At 40.9% G+C, this 23,221-nt stretch overlaps 1 protein-coding gene across 2 annotated transcripts in view; it reads right to left on the reverse strand.

Moving 5' to 3' along the window:
- The window catches only part of btbd11b (BTB (POZ) domain containing 11b), an 88,965-nt gene that overhangs the window by 2,756 nt on the left and 62,988 nt on the right, over positions 1-23,221 (reverse strand). The window contains exons 3-15 of one of the 2 annotated variants that reach the window (XM_037767132.1): positions 19,403-19,607; positions 13,985-14,137; positions 13,584-13,749; positions 12,378-12,467; positions 9,056-9,157; positions 7,458-7,551; positions 7,012-7,147; positions 5,064-5,284; positions 4,740-4,918; positions 1,787-1,892; positions 1,348-1,450; positions 747-828; positions 571-639 (exon numbers count right to left, since the gene is read on the reverse strand). In XM_037767132.1, coding sequence (XP_037623060.1) covers positions 571-639; positions 747-828; positions 1,348-1,450; positions 1,787-1,892; positions 4,740-4,918; positions 5,064-5,284; positions 7,012-7,147; positions 7,458-7,551; positions 9,056-9,157; positions 12,378-12,467; positions 13,584-13,749; positions 13,985-14,137; positions 19,403-19,607 — 1,706 coding nt within the window. The remainder of the gene's footprint in view (positions 1-570; positions 640-746; positions 829-1,347; positions 1,451-1,786; positions 1,893-4,739; positions 4,919-5,063; positions 5,285-7,011; positions 7,148-7,457; positions 7,552-9,055; positions 9,158-12,377; positions 12,468-13,583; positions 13,750-13,984; positions 14,138-19,402; positions 19,608-23,221) is intronic. The other variant, XM_037767134.1, reaches the window with a different exon arrangement.

Below are 23,221 nucleotides of genomic sequence, written 5' to 3' on the forward strand. Positions count from 1 at the left end.
AAAAAATGCGGATATTCTCTGAGATTGAAGTGATAACTTTATGAGAAAAAACTGTTAAAGTGTGTAGTGTGTTCAGAGTGACGTCTTCTTTAACCAAAACGGTTGCTTTTTACTGTTGTGCTGAAATAAAAGACACATGCCTTTGTGTATTCAAAGATGGAACTTCTTCGTCTTTACTTTCCTGTAACTTCTATAATATTAATACTTACGTTCATAAAAGAACACATTAAGAACATGAAAGAAAACATGTATATGTATCTTTCAGGACCTTTGCCTCACTCAGTTTTCCAACCTTTTTCTCCTTTATGTACGACTTTATAATCTCGCACATTTGTGAGTTTTTTCTCATACATTTATCAACTTAATCTCAGAGAATATCCAAGTTTTTGTCATGTAAATTTATTACACTTATGACAGTTTTGTCTCTGAATATTACCCCCCTCCCCTCGGCTCCGTTCATTTTTTTTAACCTACAATGGCCCTGAAAAGCCATCATAGTTCTCAATGGGAGCTTTATAGAACATAATACATTTGGCAGGTTTGCAGTAAAAGCTGTAGTAAGGACCTAACCTCCATGATGTCAGTGTTCCTGATGTGCAGAGCATCTGCCCCTCCACAGTAGAGATACTGCATCACCAGCTGACAAGAGAAAACACATATTACAGCTTCCATACCAGGATGAACACAGTATGAATTTATGAAGGAAGGAGTACGGATGTGTCCCTCGTTTACAGTAATTGCATTACCTGAAAAATGTGATATTTGACATTGCTGATTTCAATGCACGTGTTTTCACCGCAAGGTCTGTTCGCTAAAAGAGATTTAAACCTTGAGAGAAAGAAAAAGAGAAACGACAGTATAAGAGCTAGTGTAACACAGTCTTTGGAAAAATCTTAATACATGTAAGTAGCTTATAGCATGAAAGGAGAGCACAATAAACCTGGAACTACTGTACAGCAATGGTTAGTTTTAATTAGTTATTTTATGTTTTTCTCTGAGGACATAATGTTAACAACACATTTGATTGATGTGTAATTTCTCTTCAGTCCCTTTATGACAGGACTGATGGGTTCTCATCTATGTAACATGACATGAGATGGAAATGGACTTCCTGTCAAGATCCCGGGGACAGGAAAAAATGACTTTATCGATCAGTAGGAAGAAATGTGCAGCTGACAACAGCATATCAACACAGCATGTGAATTGTTTAGTCATTTCTTTTTCATATTAAAATGTACAGTAACACATTCAGAGCCTTCATAGTCACCATATACTGCCAGAAAAATGACTGTACATACATATTTCTTGTACTTGGGTATTTGTAGGTTGGTGTTGAAGTGAGTGTACCTGCTGGAAGCTGTGAAGAGCAGGACTTTGTGGCCGTAATAAGGCTTCCCCTCCACCAAAAAGGTCACATCTGACATCTCTTTATTGTTCAGGAAGTGAGGATCTGCAAGACACGTGGCCAGAAAAACTTGATGGTTTTCTGATTATCATAAAAAAACAAAAAAACACATGGGGTGTACAACTTAGCCTTACTGGCCATTCTAGACACATTTCAGCTACTTTTGACAGTAACATGACTTTGTTACAATTTCTATTCCAGTCTCTGAACACTAGATGGCTGTATGTGCACCTCCAATTTTCCCGCATTGTGCATTTACTGGTAACGGCTGACGAAAAAATACATCAATGTAGTGCTCTTGTGCTGCCTTAATGCAGTATTTTACATAAACAGTATAAATTTCATAATGACTAAAATAGAATTCAAAAGGCCGGCCCTCACCCAGGCGTGACGACTGCTTCCTCTTGATCTCGGCCAGTTTGGGGATGGGGTAAGGGCCGTAGCACTGGGTGAAGATTGCTGACAGCTGCTGGCTGATCACCTCATTCTGACAAAACACAGACAGAGTAACACAACATCAGAGGGTGAGGAGCGCTGCTTGGGTGGGCAGTGCTCAGCCAAACATCCAGGAGTTCATGTTACGCAAGAACACAAGTACTTACTTTAGTGCTACCTCTCCTACACAAAACATCCCCAACACAATTATCAGCACAGCGAGAGAGGTTTAACTTCCGCAGCCTTATATCACGCTCGCCGTTCACTTTATTCAAGCGGTGGTTCCAATAAAGCCACATATTCGTGGCTACTCTCACACCTTTGAAAGGGGATCAGATGAATATCAGGTTGGTTTCTTACACTCTCAGTTCCTCAGAGATTACTGTAATGGGGGGGACACCACGACAGGCTGAGCTACTGTAGGAGTGTGACGTGTGAAAGAGAAAGACAGGAGGGTGAGATCTTCTTCCCCTTACACCCAATTTCCCTCTTGTGTGAGGTGCTAAAACTGAGGAAGGGGGAGGATAAGTGCCATTCAGCTGCGGCGGCAGGGCGCGACACTACAAGCCCCATAAGGCTGGTTGCTCTTACTGAAGCATGAAGCCAACAAACAGCTATTAACAGCCACTTATTCCACCAGGGACAGATAGGAATTTCTGCCATTTTTCCCCACATTCACTCGCCAGACACAATTTGTGACAGTATGAGATTGAGACAGAGCGATAGAGAGAGAGATAGGTAGGTTGGTTAGATATATAGAACTAGATATTGTATATACTAGATAGAAAGATACTAGATAGATAGAACTAGACATATACTAGATTGTTATTAGATAGATAAAGATAGATACATAGATACTAGTTATATACTGGATAGATAGATACTAGATAAACAGATAGATATATAGATACTAAATAGATACATAGATACTAGATAGACAGTCAGATAGACAGATAGATAATAAATAGATAGAATTAGATATATACTAGATACTGTATATACATTTAGATACTAGATATATACTAGATAGATAGATACTAGATAAATAGATAAGATAGATAGATACTAGATACTAAATAGATACATAGATAGATAGAATTAGATATATACTAGATATATAGATACTAGATATATACTTGATATAGGGATACCAGATAGATACTAGATAGATAGAACTAGATACAAACATAGATACTAGATATACACTAGACACTAGATAGATGTATACTAGCTGTGCGTTTTAGTATGTCCCGATACATACTATATAGTATGTCAAATGCAGTATGCCAAAAATACCAGGATGTCCTACTTCATCCGGTTGCATTTTGTAGTATGCAAGCCAGCGTGCTTTTCTGGCTATTCTGACCCACAATCCTCTGTGCTGCGGATATATGAGTTAGAGGGTCAAAGTTCAAGTATTGCTGCATTCCATTTACCTCAGAAATTGGAGGTCAGAGCTGGAAATGACATCACACCCGAGTTGACCATGTTGCAGTACAACAAGTCAGAAAACTTAATGGGGTTAGCTCCAGCCAGGTTAGCCATTGTTAGCAACATCAGTTGATAACAACACATTAAGCTGGTATTTTGCACATATAAACACCGTATAGCAACATGTCCACAGATAGAAGTTGGACAGTGCTGTGTGTATAACTGATTTAATGAGACACAAATAAGACAGAAGAACTAATAAACAGTATTTACTACTTTTAACTGTTGAAGCAGTAGAGCAGCAATCTTGGAGTTTTAGGTCAGGGTTGGTCAGAGTCGTCCGACTTTCCCAGTCGGAAATCCAACTTCAGGGGTCCAGTCGTAAATTTCGGACTGGGAACGCAGAAATTCTCCCTTCCTAGTTCAAATGGAACGCAGCGTTAGTCCCGATTGTATGCACGCTGCATGCACCAGCACGTACTTTGTAAGGGCAGTATGTACTAAAAGTAAAAAGAAAAAGTATTTGATTTGGAACGTAGCCTAGATAGATAGCCAGACAGACGGATACTCAACTGTATTTGACTAAATTGTTGAATGGAGCTTTCAGTGGGCCTAGGCAGTAAACTATGAAAGATGAACGGCCCCTACCTCGACGTCTAAGGCACCTCATGCTGCGGCAAACCGTGCCAGAGGTCCCTGAGGCCCTCATAGAGATGAGGGTCACTGGCCCCACCATACATCAGACAAGGACTAACACTGCAGCAATCCACTGAAGGCTTGGATGGGCTGAGTGTATGAGTGAGTGAGTGAGTGTGTGTGTGTGTGTGTGTGTGTGTGTGTGCGTGGGTGTGCGTGTGTGTGTGGGTGTGTGTGTGCGTGTGTGTGTGTGTGTGTGTGTGTGTGTGTGCGTGCGCGCGTGCGTGTGTGTGTGAGAGAGAGAGAGAGAAAGAAATACTGTCGGTATGGGATTCAACACGCATGCGAGTCTCTGCAGGTCTGATTGTGTGTTTTGTTAGAGTGTGTGTGTGTGTGTGTGTGTGTGCGTGCGTGGGTGTGTGTGTGTGTGTGTGTGTGTGTGTGTGCACAGTGCACACTGCAGTGTTTTTCTCTCACATCAGCGATGACAGCACAGCTCATCACGCCGACAGGGCAGTGCTACGCCAAGGCAGGGCAGACAAAACAAACAGAGGTGACAGACGGGATGATGTGCTGTTTATGGCCTACCAAGGGGATCATGAGCCTAAGTAATGAGACGGGGCCCTGATCTAATGAACAGCAACAGAGAGGAGAGGAGCGAGGAGGCATGTCATAAATCATTATCATTTTGGGTAACTGATATTGAGTAGGCCTCTGGGGCTCTGTCAGTCTCTGTGAGGCTGATGACCTGACTCCGTAATGACAATCATAAGTAAACAAAGCAGAGATGATATTTGAAAGTATAGAAGCAGAATGAAGTGCAGTGCAGTACCTTGCTGGCTCTGAGGATCTGGAACATGAGAGGCAGACCGTGTGTGATGAGCTCCTCGGTGTACTCCTCTTCCTCGATGCAGCTGAACTCTTTCAGAAGACCCTGGATCAGAGGTCGGCGGTGCTGATGGAAACATGTGCGCAGAGACTCCATCCAAGTGTGCAAAGTCCATGGAACCCCTGGGAAATAAGTAGAGATAAACACACATGAAACATATCAAATACACACACAAATGTGCACAAAGAAGGTATAAATGTTGCATGCAGAATGTGACACTGTAGAAAACGCTTGTGTATGTTTTTGAGAGTGTTTATATAAACTAACCGAGGCTCCGTATATCTATGGTGATGTCGACGTGCCCGTGTTCTGAGCTGTGGTACATGGCTTCTCTCAGGGCTTTAAGTTTGGCCTTCCCAGTTCGGATCAGGTCAATCTGAGACGGACTTCTACCTTCCAGTTCCGTACCCTCTGCCAGAATCTCTTCCAGGGATAAGACGTCCCCTTTCCCTTTCTCTGTATGGGACAGCAGCTTACGAAACACATTTCTAAATAAACAAAAGCACAAAGACAAAAGAGAAATGTAATTTGATTCGTCTTTACAGATTATAGGACTCTGTTTAATTGCTTTTTATTGCACGAGTCTCCAGGGCAATATCACCACAAGGTGCATTTGTATTATTATACACACACTTATAATAAAAGTGATATGTCTGTCACTGAGGTCATTACTGATAGGCCACAGCAATCTGTAATTAACTGTCTCACAGCTTTGAGTGTTATTGCTGCATATAGCTCAGTTTTAATTAACAAGTATGGCTAGATAAACAAATGCTTAGTGCATATAAACAACTCAAAATATCCTTAGGGCAAAAGCTTCTCATTTTATGCAAATAGGGACGTATCTACCTTGAAAAGCTTACAAAGAATTGCTATCATTGCTCCAACACTTCCAATTTAAACCCACCTATACATAATAGGGGCATGAATCATCTGTGCTAAACTTATACTTTTAAGTTGCAATTACAGAGACACATTTTGGATACATCTTACTAGGAAAGCGTGATGCTCCTGTCACCTCAATATACTGTATGTGTCATTTTGTGAAAACGGGAGTCAGTGAGTAAGTGTCATTGTGATAGGCCATTCCAATTATTTGATTTATTGGCTTGCATCTCATAAAATGTAGCAAAAAATTAGGAAACGCTCTGTTTTACAGGTCAGCAGCATTTCAGAATAAATTCGTCATACATTGCAAGGTGTAATTTGTGACTTATTATAGGGAAAACTGACCGTATTAATTGACACACTTTCAATTAATTACAATTGATTGCTTGCATAATGTAGACAGTCGTTTAGTAGCTGGTCAGCTGAACATTCATATCCACATCTGTACAAATTAAAGGTACAGTGTGTAGGATTTGGCGGCATCTAGTGGTGTGGTTGCAGATTGCAACCAACTTGGTACCTCTCCGCTCACTCCTCCCTTTCCAAGGCTGCGGTAACGTGAGCCGCCGAGTGCAAAACCGTTGTAACAGTTTCACTAGTGTGTCGGAGAACGCCGGTGGCCTTCAGGTAACGTAAAAACGCGAAAAGTGTCTCTCTAGAGCCCGTGTTTGTTTTGTCTGTTCTGGGCTACTGTAAAAACATGGCGGAGCAACATGGTGGACTCCGTGAAGAGAACCCGCTCCTTATGTAAATATGAAGGGCTCATTCTAAGTTAACGAAAACACAATAATGAAAACATCGTTATGATTATATTCCATTTCTGCTAATAGATCCCCCCAAAATGTTACACACTGCTCTTTTAATTGAGGCCCTGTAACAAATAAAGCATTACCAAAAACTATAGATAGAGGAAGTAAATGTTGAAATGTAGTTTTAGCGCTGTTATGTGTGGCACATTGAGACCCTACTGTGTTTTATTAAGTCTTTATTTTCATACATTCAAGATGTCTTTGCTGTTGTTAGTCTCTACATTGTACCATCTCTAACAAAAAAAAATGTGAAGAGCAACGAAAAATGTGAAGAGCAACGAAACATAAGAAAACACACAATGAGTTTAGTCATGCAGTATTTAACATTAACGACACAAACCATTTCAACAGATGAGGTGTCAATTTCATGGACATGCTCTGTTGCGATCGTGTTTAAGCATAAACAAGATTATATGTTGAATACACAGTATGAACAGAGTGTTACTTGTGTTTACTCATGATTGAACATGAATGTGTGTGTGTGTGTGTGTGTGTGTGTGTGTGTGTGTGTTACCCACCTGTGTCCATGAGCTGCTGCCAGACTGTAGGAGTTCATGTCTCCCTGTGGCGCAGTGGAGATGCCATTGCGGTACATGGTTCCCACCATGGGGTCGGCCCCCCGCTCCAGCAGCAAACTCACTAGCTCAAAGTTACCTGTGCATGAAAAAAAACAATTGGCAGAGCTTATAAACACACACACACACACACACACACAATACGATTAAAGCAGAAAAATGAGAGAGAGGCAAACATTCAATCATCATTCTGCATGCATGCCTCTATTTGTCTTTATTTTTCCAGCCCCCAGGATAAGTATGCCTCTAAAGTCATAACTCAGCCTATGATCACGCTGGCACTCAGGTGTTGTTATCAGCTGGTTATAGATGGCCAGCTGGTGTTGTCAGCTTGCTACAATAGAGTTGGACAGGAGGCAGAGGATGGGAGTCACGCTGTGTCTCTGTACCTGCAGCAGCCGCCAGCTGCAGCGGGGTCTCTGTGTAGTTCTCCATCCCGTCCTGCAGGGACCCCTCCACGTTGGCTTTGGCATCCAGCAGCAGCTGCACGGTGGGGGGGGGGAGGCACGACGGGAAGGAGAGAGGTAGACAGAGAGGGGAGGGTGAGGAGGAGAGGAAGAGTCATTCTGCTAATGAGAATGATCTGAAGTCAGTCTGGTAGAATTCAGCTTCTCTCATCTAGTGACTGTTTCATGCAAAACAAATCTGCATAGGGAATAGTGATTATTTCACTTTTACACTGCCTGTACTGTGCAGCCAACTTTTACTTTCACAAATCCTGTAAACTGTTGCTCCTCAGATATTTATTTAATTTTCATATTTACTCTATTTAAAGAAATTGCTCAATATTTTTGGGAAATACACTTATATGCGTTCTTGCTGAGAGTTAGATCGATACCACTCTCACATCTGCATGTTATTTTCGAAGCACAGCTAGTTAGCTCAGTTAGCTGAGCAAGAAATTGGATTACAACTGGAACAAACAAGATATAACTATGTATGCTACATGTAAGCTGAGCTAACCATCACCTGGCTCTAGCTTCATTTTTACCGTACAGACATGAGATTGGCATTGATCTTTTCATCTAACTCTCAACAAGAAAATAAATAAGCCTATTTCCCAAAATGTCAAATTATTCTTTTAATATTTGCTGATATTTTTAAATGCAAATTCAGCAGATAATATCTGAGACGACTTTTGATAATATCTATAAATATTCTCATAAATCTGTTTTATTGATTTGTTATATTGACAGCAATTTGTTGCTTATTTTATATTTAATACATCGTCTTTGAAGTACATATACCACTGCTCAGACACTGAAAAGACATTTATCATTGATAAATGATGCTGCAGATCTATCTGGGGAACAATACTTGTAACGGTGAGAATAATCTAAAAGAGTTCGTGAATCTCATAACTTTAATACGATCAAAAATGACTTCCATGTGACATTAATATCTTGGGAAATTGAGTGTGAAATGATTATATATTTAATAACATTAAACTTTATGGTTTCACACAGAATTGAATCTTCTTAACTTCATTCTTTCTTTCTTTTAGCTGATGTCCTCAGAGATAAAATTGTGGTGTCACATGGCTTAAACAGTTTCCATTGGAATTTAATGATTCAAAATCCAATGGACGGATCAGTTAGAGGACAAACTGAATTAGTTAAATGAATTCGATAACAATTAGACCGCTGTGTTTCCACTTTCCACTCGCTAAATGCAGTCAGATCCATTTGCTTAAAAGTGGAAATTGACGGAAGGCCATGTTCAACAAAAGTGTTCAGACCTATAGATTGACTGGATGAATGCCCTCTTTAAAGATAAAAAGATCAATTTGTACATCACACAAACAGCATTGAAAACAAAGAAAAGAAAAAAGAGAGACAGGAGAAAACTCGTAGTGGAAAACCATTATCATCATCATCACCACCAAGAAGCTTTGATGACAAAAATGACAATGACGACCAACCATGAGCTGAAGCACAACGAGAGGTCATGATGAGAGAATCACAGGTGAGAGAGAGGACGTCACTACCTGCACCACGGGCACATGTCCGTGTAACACGGCGAAAGTGAGGGGCGTCGCCTGCCGCGTTTCGGGAAAGACTGAGGGGTGCTTGTGCACTGAGTTTGGCACCTGGGGAAGGGACACAGGTAGGTGGGTTGGGTAGGTAGGAGTGAGAAAGGTGAGGGAGAGAGATACGGAGCCATTAAAACTACTACATGGCCTACGGACCACAAGACAAGCAGCTGCAGGTAGGAGAGGGGAGGAAGGCGGGGGGGCAGGAAGCTCTACAGGAGAAACTAGAGTAATTAACTGGGAACCCTGGGGCTGCAGAGGACATCCTGTCACTTTGCTCGCCTTCTAATGAACACGATGGATTGATCCGTCTAGTTAGGCCTCGTCCTAATGGTTTCCCTCTGATCTTTCCACTGGGTTTCTCTGCCAGGGATCTGACCCGACCTCTCTAAGGCTCCTCTCTCTGGTCATGAATAACTACAGCATGAGACAAATGGAAGCGTACATACATGAGACACATGGACAAAGCACAAAAGCACATATTGAGGAGAGAGACATGCAGATGACATGACTGGGAAACAAAACTCAAGTTTGGGGAAAATGGTTGAACAACACTGATATTCTGCAGAACTCCACGGTAACGTTTGTTAATGAGTGAAACTAAAACATGTATTTTGGGTTCTTTAAGAATATATATACTGGTATCGCTTATGCAGTGGGCAAATGTTTAACCTGTCAAGTCCCATATAAGTAAGTTGTTGTGCTCCATAAATGATTGACAAGTCCTTCATTATTCCAAGATATGTACCCCTCTCCTTCAAGCGTGATACCCTAAAACTACATTGCTGTACCCAACGGTGAGTTAACCTGACCCAGCAGATGGTTTGTTACACAGAACCATCTGAGAAGCTGTCATTGGAAACTGTTTGGAAAAGGGCAGGCACTTTCAAAAAAACAGTCGGGTAAAGAGTGAAAGCCTCTTTTCCATCGAGAAAAGCCTTCAGTGCCATTCTTTGCTCTTCTTTCAATGAAGAAATACTCTCCAGTTCTGATATAACTAATGCTATTGCAGTGCTAACCCCTTCAGGAGCCGCCATTGTTGTTAAGAAGGAACAGTAGCTTCTCACAGGACACTGATTGGTCCGTGGTCTGGCTTGCCTGTACACAAAGGCATTACTTGAAGCCTGACGAGATGGATTTTCATGTGATACGTGATCCAGCAATTCTCAGGTGATCTCGTGACATCACGACAACCCAGCTGCTGTGCAAGGTTAATGGTGAGAACCCCCGTCTGCATTCTGGGAACATAACCCACAGATCTTATATATTCTTCAATAACCCCTCCATCTGAGCTTTGAGAGATATTAAAAGCCCCTTTTGTTACTTTACGGTACTGCTACCGTTTTGGTTGCATATTGTTGTTGTGAAATTTAATATATCGTAATTACTTTTATAGGTTTCTGCAGGATATCAAACACCATTTTTCCCAAACAAAAGTTTTGTTTTTCAGTACAGTAACCTGTAGGTACCCTGTATTTACAAAAACAGTATCATTTATTTCTCTTTTCCTCTAAATGCCCAGTTTACTCCCTTGTTCTCATGGCCTTGTGTACCACCTAAATTTAAGTACCAATAGGAACCGTTAAGTATTTTATTGGTACCTGATTCATTGTTACTGTAACGGTGGTTACCAATGACTATGTTTACATGCACAAAATGTTCTGGTTTTAGCCCTCATTCCGAAAAAGACAATATTCCTACCAACATGGCTAATGAAAATTAATATTCCACTAATATTCCCATTTACATGCAGCCGTGCATACTTTTGTAATTATAATTATAATCGTAACCGGTGGAGGTCTTGTTCAACCGTGTGCAAACAGCCCACCTCTTTCATTCCTTCAACCACTTTCTTGGAAAGGTCCGCTTTGTGATATTTGAGCATATCCAAAAACCTGTTGATATCCAAATCTCTTATAATGTTTAAAAGTAGGTGTGTTTCTCCTTCTGACCAGAAATGTGGGTTTTTCTTTTTGGCATGCATCTCTGTAAACTGTTGGCTAGTTGGTTTGTGTATAACGCACAGAGCTGGACGTAAAAAATGCAAGAGGTTGTGGTGTCGTGTGTCACAAACTGCTGTAAAAACTCCAATTGAGATGTATATTTCGAATGTGCTGTATCCATGTCCAAAGAATGCTCCCAAACCTGAATAATATTGGCATATCCCACGTCTTAATCGGAAAATGCTCCATTCGGAATAAAGCCTAATTCAGAATAACCAAATGGAATATGTTTACATGACCCATATCAAATTCGGACTATTGTCATATTCGGAATAATAAAGGAATATTAATGTGCATGTAAACGTAGTCAATGATTCTAACGTTGAAAGGATTTAAAGAACATGAATCATTTGGAGGTTGCCCAGCTGTTGAAATAAAGAGCCAAACAACATTTGTCTTTAACTGCTCAAATTCTAACCAGGTTCAAAACCAGATGCATAAAAAGAATCTGAAAGTAGGTCTTTTTTATTTCAGTCAACAGCGTGCTTTGTGCTTTGGCCAGGGGTCATGAACGCAGTGGACTGCAAATCAACTCTGGCACAATGGCTGATGGGACATGTTGTCGCTGAGGTGACTAACGAAGACCAGGATCATGAGGCCTTAACTGAACCACCTCTCTGAAGTCTGCACAGAGTCAAAGGATGCCATCCTGGTTCTCTGCAGACTCTATGAGTAATTCAGTTCACTTTAAGTCAGCCGATCGTTATCACTTTTTTCCCTTACGCAGTAAAAATTACTCCCTGCATCATGTTTTACGCTCTAAATACACAAGTGCAAGTGAGTTTCATTGCATATTTTATTTTTAATCTGTTTGTATGCTGCTACATTTCCTCTAATGTGGCCGAGCAGTCAATGCCTCATGATCTTCAGCTCTTATACATTTAGCACCATGACACATGGGAGAGGACAAAGAAGGGGAGATGAGGGACAACATGATTGGTTTTCTCCAAATTCAATACCACACACATAGTTTACAGTACTTACAATCACTTTAGGTCTAACATATATAACACTGAACATATTGAAGAATACAAAAGTTGTAAGGTCTTGTCACTCCTTGATATATACAAAACTAATCTCCCACAAAAATGTCATTTCAAAAACAGTAGGTAGATTCATTTTTAAAAAAGTTGAAAATATGTCTATGTATCTGATACAATGTGTACTCCATTCTGCCCTGTGTAATTTTAGGTAACAATAATCCTTCTTTCATTTGACTTATATCTACTCAATGTCGAAACCAGAATAGCAGTAAAAACATCGTCAGCACTGACCTCGCTGTTAATATCAGCTCCGGCATCCAGCAGCATCTGCACCATGGCCTCGTCTCCACGGACACAAGCGTACATCAGCGGGGTCATCCCCTACACAAGTATAGGTACAGAGAACAAGAGCAATCACATTGTTTCACAAGTTAAAGATACAGTCCTTTATTTTGGTAAAACACTAAATGGCATCATCAAATCCCAAATTGTGACATTGTGCCACTTCAACATAAGTTTAACTTAAAGAGGACCTATTATGCTTTTGTGCTTTATCCCTTTCCTTTAGTGTGTTATATAGGTTTTTTGCAAGTAAAAGGACTCCAAAGGGAGTTACTCTCCCCCACAGAAACACTGCTCCTGAACTACCTGAAACGCCATGATTGAAGTCCTGCCTTTTCTTCCATAACGTGGTGATGTCACCAAGTAACACGTTTGTATAATACCTGCCTAGCGGCTAGTTTGGCACGCCCTCAAACAAAGCTAGTCAGAGCGGAGTCCGAAGAGTTTGGTTCGGTTGACCAATCACCACAGAGTGGGCCAGCTGACCAATCAGAGGGTGAAAAGCGGTGCTGCAGCACAGCTGGTATGAGAAAAATAAAGTGTTTTTTGAAGATAATAGGTCCTCTTTAAACCTGTTTTTTTCCCCCAAATAGTTCAAAGCAAGGCTGAACTTTTGCTATAAACTTGTATCCTTGACGGTTCCACTCCTGGCACCTTGAGCGTGATGGGAGTAATATTCTGCTATTGATCGTTCTAAAGGATACCGTGTGAATCAACATCTCCTCTGGGCCACCAGGGACGCCAGCAGAGCTTGTCTGACAAAAAAAAGTACAGTACCAAACTCTGTATTCGAAAGTTTCTGCTTAGATCAGCCCAAAACTAAATGTTGATTCTCCCATGGAAAAAATCACGAGTTCCACTTGCAGTATTCCCCTGATGATTTACTGTACTGGAGGTGGTAGTCGTGATATAATGCAGAGCACCTTGGCAGGAAGGCTGCAGGAAAAAATATGTCAGAAGAAGGTTTAATATTCATGACTGCCTCTCTGCTCACAAGTCTGCACTTAAAGGTGAAGGAGCCGCGCAAACAAAATGTTCTGTTCCACAGGCGGTGTATGAGCGTGTGTATGAGCGTGTGTGTGTGTGTGTGTGTGTGTGTGTCAGTGTAAATGTGCCTGCATATGCATTATTTAATATGTTGACTGTGTCTCTAACCTGCTCACTCATGCTGTTGATACCATCGGGCCCCAGCAGGTTGACAGCCTGCTTCACCAGGTCCGTGCGTCCACAGCTGAGCATACGGAAGCCCAGGTCCTGCAGGAACTTTGCTTCAGTAGAGGCAGCATCCAGTTTCCTCGAGGCGCAGAAGCAGTCATCCGTTCTGAAGGGCAAAGCACACAAAAGTGATTCACAACGCAAGCTTACTGTTTTGACTTGTTTGCAATGGCACCATATTTTCCACCTGAAGAGTTTCATTTTTGAACACTATGCTCATATCACTGATGTGTGAGTTTGTGTGCGAGTTCAGATATGTGCCTGCTGTTTTTTTTTTTTTTTTGCTTGGTGCACACACGCTCTGCAGCCTTATAGGCAAAGCACACAGCTTACAGCCGTACCGGAGCTGACGGGGCTCGCAGTCCACTCCGGGCAGCAGCAGCCGGGCGGCCTGCCGAACATCGTCGCTGTCCACAGAGAAGCTGCGTCTGTGTTCGGTGTGGACCGCAGCCACGCGCACCCACTCCATCAGAGGCGGCAGCACCATGAACGGCCTGTAAGGGGAGATAGAGGCACATGTTCTGGCCACCAGAGACTCCACGCTGAACTTCAATCATACTCGGTATACTTGAGTGTGGCCCAGGCACTTGCAAAGGAAAATCCATCTAATACAGAATTTGCATGTTATTTTAGAGATCTTGCCAGTTAAAGCGAAAAGTTTGAGAACAGGATGAACTCTGTCTAGAAGATGAAATCAAAAGACCCAGAACTAGTCTGACACTTTGATGTGAGAAAGTCCAGACTGTGCGAGATCATAGATTACAGACCACAGATCAAAAATGCTAATTCTGTTTTATACAGTTTGTGTCAACTATGAAGATTTGTATCACCTATGTCTTGAATCCCTTCACTGTCTACCTTAAGCTTGACAGAGAAATTATATAATACTGTGACGATGCTGTTAAGGCTCAGCTGGTTAAACTGAAGTAGCCCATATCTATAATGTGCAACAAAAACCCATATCATGCATTGCAACATATGCGTGATGCATTAGAACTTCTATATGCCTTAAAATGCATTGCGATGTTACAGCAATCATAAATCATTGCATGTATTATCATAACACTTTACAGGGCAAGTAATTGCTCTGCTTCTAATCTGTTTTGCACGACATTATAATGATGAACATCAGGGTGCTCTCAGTGAACATAATGTGTGGAGAGTGTGGCTATTGCATGCCAACATACAGTATTTATGAAAGCTTGCTATCTGCTTTGAGTAAACTAAGGATTTATTGGTATTTTTTGCAAACCTACTGCACTGCAGAGCTCAGACAAGAGGCAGGAAATGACCATCACACAGTTGATCCTGACACCAGAGCTAACAGCGAACAGCCTGAGAGAGAAAAGTGGAAATGTGGTGGCAGAGAGAAAACACAACCACAGTCTCATTGAGAGAAAATCTCTTAAGTGAGAAGAACCCTGCAGGACCCACAGAGCCCACGTTCTTGGAATAGCTCCTCTTCCTGTCTGCCTCGCTCCTCCACTCATCCTGCGTCAGCGTGTTTACTGCAGCCACATGGAATGCATGATGTTACATTTTACTGTACTAACAGCATGTTACGGATATAAATACATACTTTCTACACTTTGGCCAATCACAGGTCATTTCAGAGAGAGAGAGAGTATTCCTATTGGCTGTTCATTCAACGGCAGCGCTGATCAAATATGAATCAATATTATGTTACTGTAATGACTATTTCTCACCTCAAATGTTTTCAGAAACATCTTGTAGTGTACTGTTTAGCTGTAAAATGAGAAAGTGTGCTCCGGCTGGTGGGTGCTTGAAATTTCCTCAACTGATCTCAACATGGCTGCCGTATCGGAAAACTTTCTAATTTTACAGTTAAACAGTACACTACAAGATCTTTCTGAAAACATTTGAGGTGAGGAATAGGCATTACAGTAACAGAATATTGATTCATATTTGATCAGCGCTGCCTAGTTTGACCGTTTGATCGGAGTTTGCCAGTGATTGACAGCTGTTCATAGACGGCAAGGCTCCAGCTCGGCTCTGATTGGTTGTTTTCCTCCGGTCTGTGAAATCTTGCAGGAGGATATAGTGACCATTTCATAAAAATAACTTTTTTTTAAATCATATTTGCTGCATTTCTACCGACTGCTGCTTTAAGCAATTAACAACGAGCTGTCATAAACACATTATACAAAACACAACCACACTCTTTATACTTTATGTCTGCAGGAAGCACCATGTTATTATAATGATGTTCAGCATTATGATGAGACAAGTGATGCCTTGTGACTGCTGGTGTAACACATTATGAAGGCTGATATCTACTTATAATTAAAGAAAGTTTAACGCTTAGTTATCCGTGTTTAAACCAAACGATTCATCTGACCATTTCATTATTTTTTTATAGTACGTATTGTTTTAATCATATAAAAAAGAACAATCAGTTTGGTTTCATAATCGTCTTTGATACAGTTTGTTTGAATGCTGCTCAAGGAATAAGCTGCTCATGTGTTTAGCATGAGCTGTCACATATCTATGCTGTTTGTACTTGATGAAACTCGGTCTCATCCTCCGGGATTTACTGTCCAATACGTCACTTTACAAAGGATGTCTTGATGCCTGGACTGTCCTTGACAAATGCTCGGCCCACATCTGTCACTCATCGTTAATTAGTCACTCGTCAATGCTACTCCGAGTTGATGAAGGGATCTTTTAATAATCGTTTGATCTGCTACAAAATGCAAACCCTTTCGTTGTACTCACTTCAAAAGGAGCCTGACCTACAGCACACGTGACGTTATTGGCTTTGCAGCACACACACACACACACACCACACCTAATCAAGAGGCAAGGAACGTATAATGGCAAAGCATTCCCTCATGAGGAAACATTAGTTCACAAGCAGTTCAAGGTCTTGCTGGTTCCAATCTCAGGGCTTTGACTCTGGCAATGTGCTTACATATGACTAAAACAAACATACATTAATGTGATTTCCGTTACAAATGGTGATTGGAGCTAAAGCAGACGTGAGCGCGACACCTGGGACTCACATTAGCTGATAAGTTGCTCCACTGCAGGCGATAAAGGCCGGAGCCCCGGAGGAGCACTGCCTAGGCTCAACTGTCAGTACTGTTTCCCACCTCTGCTGCATGCTGACAGGGGTTTCCACCGAACTGCAGGAAATACTGAACAGCTCGACATTTAAGGAATATGATGAGTAAAAAAATAAAAAAAAAGCTCAAACTCATAAGCGGAAAAAAGTGTTTCATGAGTAGAAACAGCAAAGATTGCGAGGACTGTTCTGTGCTTTCCTGACATGTGGGGAAACTATGACGTATCCAAAAACTACATGATGAAGGATCAGGGGAATTAACACCATGGAAACATTGCCTAAGCCTTATGTCATTCGTGCATAAGTCACCAACAGTGGCGGCAGTAATTATCAATACTGACTGAGCATGCCCGCTTCAGCAGCCCCCTTTCCTGCCGCTGCTCAGGTCACCCAGAGGACTCACTCAAGTAGCCAATAAGTTGACAATTCAACTGTACTTTCCTTCCAGAGGAAAACATCTGGTGTGCCATTTCAGCAGTGAGTGCAGAGAGCTAGAAATATATTAAAAGTCTGCAGAAGTGTACAGTTACAGCAGAATGATCTCTGCATTTCTCTACAGAAGGAGCATTACCAATAGAGGTGATGCAGGAGTGTAAATTGTGGATAACTAAAAGGGGTTTTCTCACCGTGGTCTCATGGTGTTCTTTTGTCATTGCCGCAGTGGACATTAAAAGGTGCAATAATGGATCTGTACCACAGGACAAAATGAGGTGAAGGGGTGTGACGGCTTAATCAATACCAGATGATTCTATTACTTTGCCTTGCTCTGGTGTAAAGAAAAAACCCTCACTGTATAAGAACACAAGCCATTTTTCAAGCTCAATATGATGGAAGTGCAAGAAAACATCTAGATACTGCAACTGACAACTTTCTTTCTCTACCAAATACAGCAAATAAAAAATAGTTTCTACAACTATACTGTACATTGAGCTACAGTGCCTCTTTATTAGGTGTTCCTGTAACATTTTTTTTTCTAGCTTACTTCTTGTTCTATTGTGAAAATGAGTTTATATTTCTGTCAGTTACCTGCTCTGAGCTTCTCAGTTACTGATGGAGGTTGACGGGAGCCATAATTAGTGCTCTTAATGGCACCAGTTTTTTTAATAAAGTTTGTTATAGTCCAGATCTTCAAATTAAATTGAATCTTAACGCTGCAATAAAATCTTTTTTACCACTTGTGGTCAAGCTGCAAATACAAGTTTGACATATTCATCACCTTTTTATACTGTATGGCAGCAGATACGGAGCAACATTAACATTCATTTGGAGTATTTGACGAATGCAAGTCCAATATTCACTTCTCCTTTTAGCTCTGTTTTTGGTCTCCACCAACTCCAGAGAAAAATATCTGGCTCTTTAGTTGCTAAATGCTCTACTGTGTTCGCCGGCTAGCCGCTAACTCGGTCTGTTTAATGCTGAGCAGGAAGTAGTGTACAGTGTGTTTTTTGAAGATTTTTTTGTTAAAAACAGCTGCCTGCTTTGTCTGAAAACAATGCTGATGAGAGCGGTGAGAGTGAACCAAAACAGTAAAGGGCCAGGAAACCAAAACAATGCCAAAATAGAGCTGAGGAAAACTGAAAATTCAGGAAATAACTCTTTGTGGGTTCATCATTACAAACAAGCCTTTTCACATACAAGTAGTCATGTGATCTATTTTGAATATACAAATATTGAGTATAGCTGCTTTAAAGCCACTATGTGTAGAAATTGTATGTGATAAGAGCATTTTTTTTCCATTTATTGTGATAGCATTCTGTTTGTGCAGTCTAATTGTTGGTTTCATTCCTTCATTCTCAGAGTCCGAAGAGTCAAACCCAAGGGTGTGAAGGCTGGTGTTATTCTATAATTACTCTATAATTACCAAAACTAACAATGTATTAGACTCTCAACACTTTTCCACTTCCTTATCCTGTCTATGGCTCTCAGCCCCAAGCTCATCTGTTCTTAATGGAGTCAACATTTTAAAAAGGGTCACAAATATAGTTTCATTCTCAAAAAATGTTCTGCATAATTTCCTAAAACAGCTGGCTACTGCAGGTTTTTAGAAAACATTGCCAAAAACAACAGAAAGTAGTACATTTGTTGGGGACTATTTTCAGCTAGGGCTGTGTATTGGCAAGAATCTGGCGATACGTTACGCATCACAATACAAGGTTTACAATTCAATATATCGCGATATATAGCGTTACAGTAAGCGAGGTGATATATTGCGATTTAAAAAAATCAAATTTTAGGAAAACTGTCATAGTATAAAAAACACACCACCATATGCATAAAATCTGACTAAAAAAAATGTACGTTTGTATGCAATTTACATTTATCACAGTCCCTGTAACATCCAGCATCATAGCACAACTTAAAGAGGGCTCATACACTGAGATGTTGCATCTTTTGCAAATGAAATAAAGTATTGAGTTAATCTTTCGCATGTAAACTATTAATTAAAAATCAATACATAGTTTTTGAGAATCAATACTGTATCACAAAACAAAATATCGCAATATTCAATATTCAATATTCAATATTCAATATTCAATATTCAATATTCAATATTCAATATTTTCGATATTTTCTTACACCCCTATTTTCAGCCGTGGATTAACACATTTGGTAGGTTCAGTGTTGAAGAACTGGGAGCCCCTCTTTATATTTTATTTATATATTTGCTTCTCACCTCTCTGTTTGTAAAGTAACCTTCGAGGGCTCAACATTGGGGTTCTCCCACTCCATCTGTGGGCAGTGCATGAAGTAACACAGCGTGTAGATCGCTTCAGGCGCCCAGTGGATCACACTGCTCTTCTGGTGGATGGGCGTCCCATTGTTGTGGTTCTTCATATACAGCGGCTGTAGGTGGTGCATGGCCCGGGACACCAGGTCACCTATACACGCACACATATCATACAGGGAAACACAAAAGGAACACGAGTAATGAGAAAAGACTTCATGTGCAGGCACGAGGGTGAAAATACAGGAATATTTTGAGCACACGGCCTTTATAAAGACGTCGGGGAATCATCTTCATTCCTTCCAGCCCCCTTTAGAGCTCACTCTGTCAGGGGAAATAGGGAGCTTCCCCGCAACACAGTCAAAAAAAGAGACAGGGTTCATCCCAGTCCTTTCTGTGCTGCTCACTGGGGGAGAGCAGGAGAATAAGCAATGCTCAGGACTGCACTGTGTGGAGAATGAATATTTATGGATAAACATTAGCTACTCCAAGCTATTTCCTCTGAATAATTTGTCAGTACTTTAAGGTCATCCAGTTGGGCTTGAAAAATCAAAGCTTGAGAGGACTCTGCTAATAAAAATTTGAATATTCTCTAGGCAGGTTTAAAAGAAAGTAAACAGTTCTTGGAAAAGCATGTTCAATCCCTTTTTTAATACTTAAGGGACAAAACAGACCGCCTTTAAGTGCAGCAAGCTCAGTTCATCAAAAATCAAGAGATGAATTTGATGTTTCTCTCACAGCCAGACAGACAGACAGACAGACAGACAGACAGACAGTCAAGACCACCATCCACTTCAAGAAAACATCACGACTGTGGCACCTTAGTTATTGAGTGGCAGAGTATGACCACCATGTATTATTACAGCACGGACTCAAATCCCATTTCACTTTCTGCTTCCTGTCTAGACCCACTGCACTATGAGAAAATGTAATGAAATTCTGAAGCGGGGTCGATCTGAAAAAAACAAAAAACACTCTGTATCTTATTGTTCGGGTCAATTTGATACTATTCAAGGCGAAAAAGTAATAGAGCACAATGGCACTTGGTTTCCCGGTCTAAAGGAACTATACAGTGTGTGTTGTCTATACAATACTCAGCGGGGAACAAACAAACAGTCATTTCCGTGGACAAAGGGGTTAGTTTAGCATAAAAATTGCACCATTTGGCACCCGCCAAGATTCCATTTAGCCTTGACAATGTGCAAGGCGAGTGTGAAAAGGACGCCTGAATGAGGGAAGAGCATTCATGCAATAAAACAGTCAATCTCTCAGCTGTCCTGTGGGAACAGTGGGAGCTGTGCTGATAGAGAGACGACATGGACTGACGCAATGAGCAGGAAATATCAACAGGATTGATTAACTCTCGTACAAACTTTAAGCTAAGGCCCAGAACTTCCTGTCTGTCGCTATCTGTTACTCCTCCTGCGTCTTTCTCTTAATTGTGCCGACGGGAATACAGATAAACTTGTAACAGTGCTCCCTCTTAAGCTTGGTAAAGGGAGCTGAGGTGGTCAGCGACAGCCAGTTCTCATGTCTTATTTATGCTGGCCTGTGACATTTCAGAGGAGGCTGGCAGGGCTGAGGAGGAAGATTATTTCTAACACTGAGAGAGTGCAAAAGTAGCGAAGTAGCAGCAGCTTAACACATAAAGTGAGATTACCTTCAGCAGGTGCACGCAGAAATATCTGCTGAAAAAGGATTACCTTGTTGTTTTCATGGACCATGTATCAGCACGGAGCTGTGGGGGATCCGTTGTTTTGGCCCCAAAAAAGAGGGAGGACGGACAGAAGTACAGCAAGCTAAAACGTCAATAGTTTTTTCATTATAAGATTCAAGCCCTTAATCAATACTGCATGCTGGGTAATTAATTCTTTATGCTAACAAGAAGAGGAGAGGTGGAGGACACACACAGCAGATCCTGCTCCTCAGGTATCTCAGTGATTACCTTTAAGCAGCAGAGCTATTCTCTCTTTGTTTTCAAATCCCCTTAGAAAAGCAAAAAATCACACAAATGTGCCAGTCTCCAGCGGATAATGGTACCACTTTGATTTATGAGGGATTTTATGAGAGTTGGCACCTTTAAGGTCAGTAACCGTCATTGCAGCACCCACATAACAACCACACTGCTCATTACTCCAGAGACTGTGAAGGCTGTTTAATGTTTAATCGTGACAGAGAAAAAGTCTTTGGAAATGTCGAAATTAACTCTCATTTCTGACGGAGCAATTATATTCAAGCCTTTATAGGTAAATAAATACACAGTAAGCAGCTTTTCCTTTGGGTGTTGTTGACGAATGGCTCTTGGCTGCGTTGTGCAACTGCTGCCATCATCACAGTTTCTGTGTTTCAATTATTTGCTGCCATGCGGCCGGTATTACGTTTAATGGTCGCCTGTGGCCATCCTGAATCAACAAGATGCAAAGCCATTTTTCGCTATTAGTTGTGTCCATTCAAAAGCAGCCAGAGCTTTTAGCCAACTACATATCAGATGATGAGGAGGGCACAAACACTATCTTTATGGAGCTGTTCCATCTGAATCTAGTGCAGTTAAGGAGAAAAGACTCACTGAGAATGACGGGAGAGAGGCAACAGATTAACTAAAACAACCGCTCTCTTTGAACATAACACACTGTTGAGAAAATGTTCCTTTTAATGTCGTGCCATGAGTGTAACTCTCACTAAGAGGGTCTTTCCTCATCATTACCCGTCTCTACTTTAACTTTCAGAATGACTTCATATTATAAAGGACAGAGAGGAGTCTTATATTACAATCTGTGATAGCAACAAGAACACAGCGACCCTGCAGTAATCAGGGCAGGTTAGTTTGCACAAGACGGCGCGCACAAAATAACATCACGTGATGCTCTATTGCTGTCAGAGGTCTCTGGAGTCTTTATTAGAGGAGGAATGGTATGTATGGTATGGTATGGTATGTATACTCAGGAGAGGGAGGATGAGAGATGTGATGTACATGCTTGTTATGTTTCACGTGGGTGCACCTCATTCTTCATTCTAAACACTGAAGAATTGTGCTAATTTATTCTGTGTATTGCCCCTCACTGATTGCATGTTGCTTTTGTCATGTGAAACCCTTGTAACTTTGTTGAATTTCAGTGTTTTATGCTCATTTCATTAACTTCAAGGTTTAATGACATGATCCCATCTTTGAGCCTATAAATCAAAACCTCCATCACAGAGCAAAAGACATTTTAACATGAAGCTCTAAAAGCATTAAGTCCCATCTCTTGAAAGGTTCTGCTGCTTTTATTAGATACCAATATGTGGTATTCAAAGTAAGCACTATTTTCAGCACAGATACAGGGCTGTCAATCGATTAAAATATCTAATCGCGATTAATCACAAATTAATCGCACATTTATTTATCTGTTCAAAATGTACCTTAAAGGGAGAATAGTCAAGTATTTTATACTCTTATCAACATGGGATTGGACAAATATGCTGTTTTATGCAAATGTATGTATATATTTATTATCGGAAATAAATTAACAACACAAAACAATGACAAATATTGTCCAGAAACCCTCATGGGTACTGCAATTAGCATAAAAAATATGCTCAAATCACAACATGGCAAACTGCAGCCCAACAGGCAACAACAGCTGTCAGTGTGTCAGTGTGCTGACTTGACTATGACTTGCCCCAAACTGCATGTGATTATCAAAAAGTGGGCATGTCTGTAAAGGGGAGACTCGTGGGTACCCATAGAACCCATTTTCATTCACATATCTTGAGGTCAGAGGTTAAGGG

The sequence above is a fragment of the Sebastes umbrosus genome, chromosome 4, assembly GCF_015220745.1.
Source record: "Sebastes umbrosus isolate fSebUmb1 chromosome 4, fSebUmb1.pri, whole genome shotgun sequence".
NCBI lineage: Eukaryota > Metazoa > Chordata > Actinopteri > Perciformes > Sebastidae > Sebastes > Sebastes umbrosus.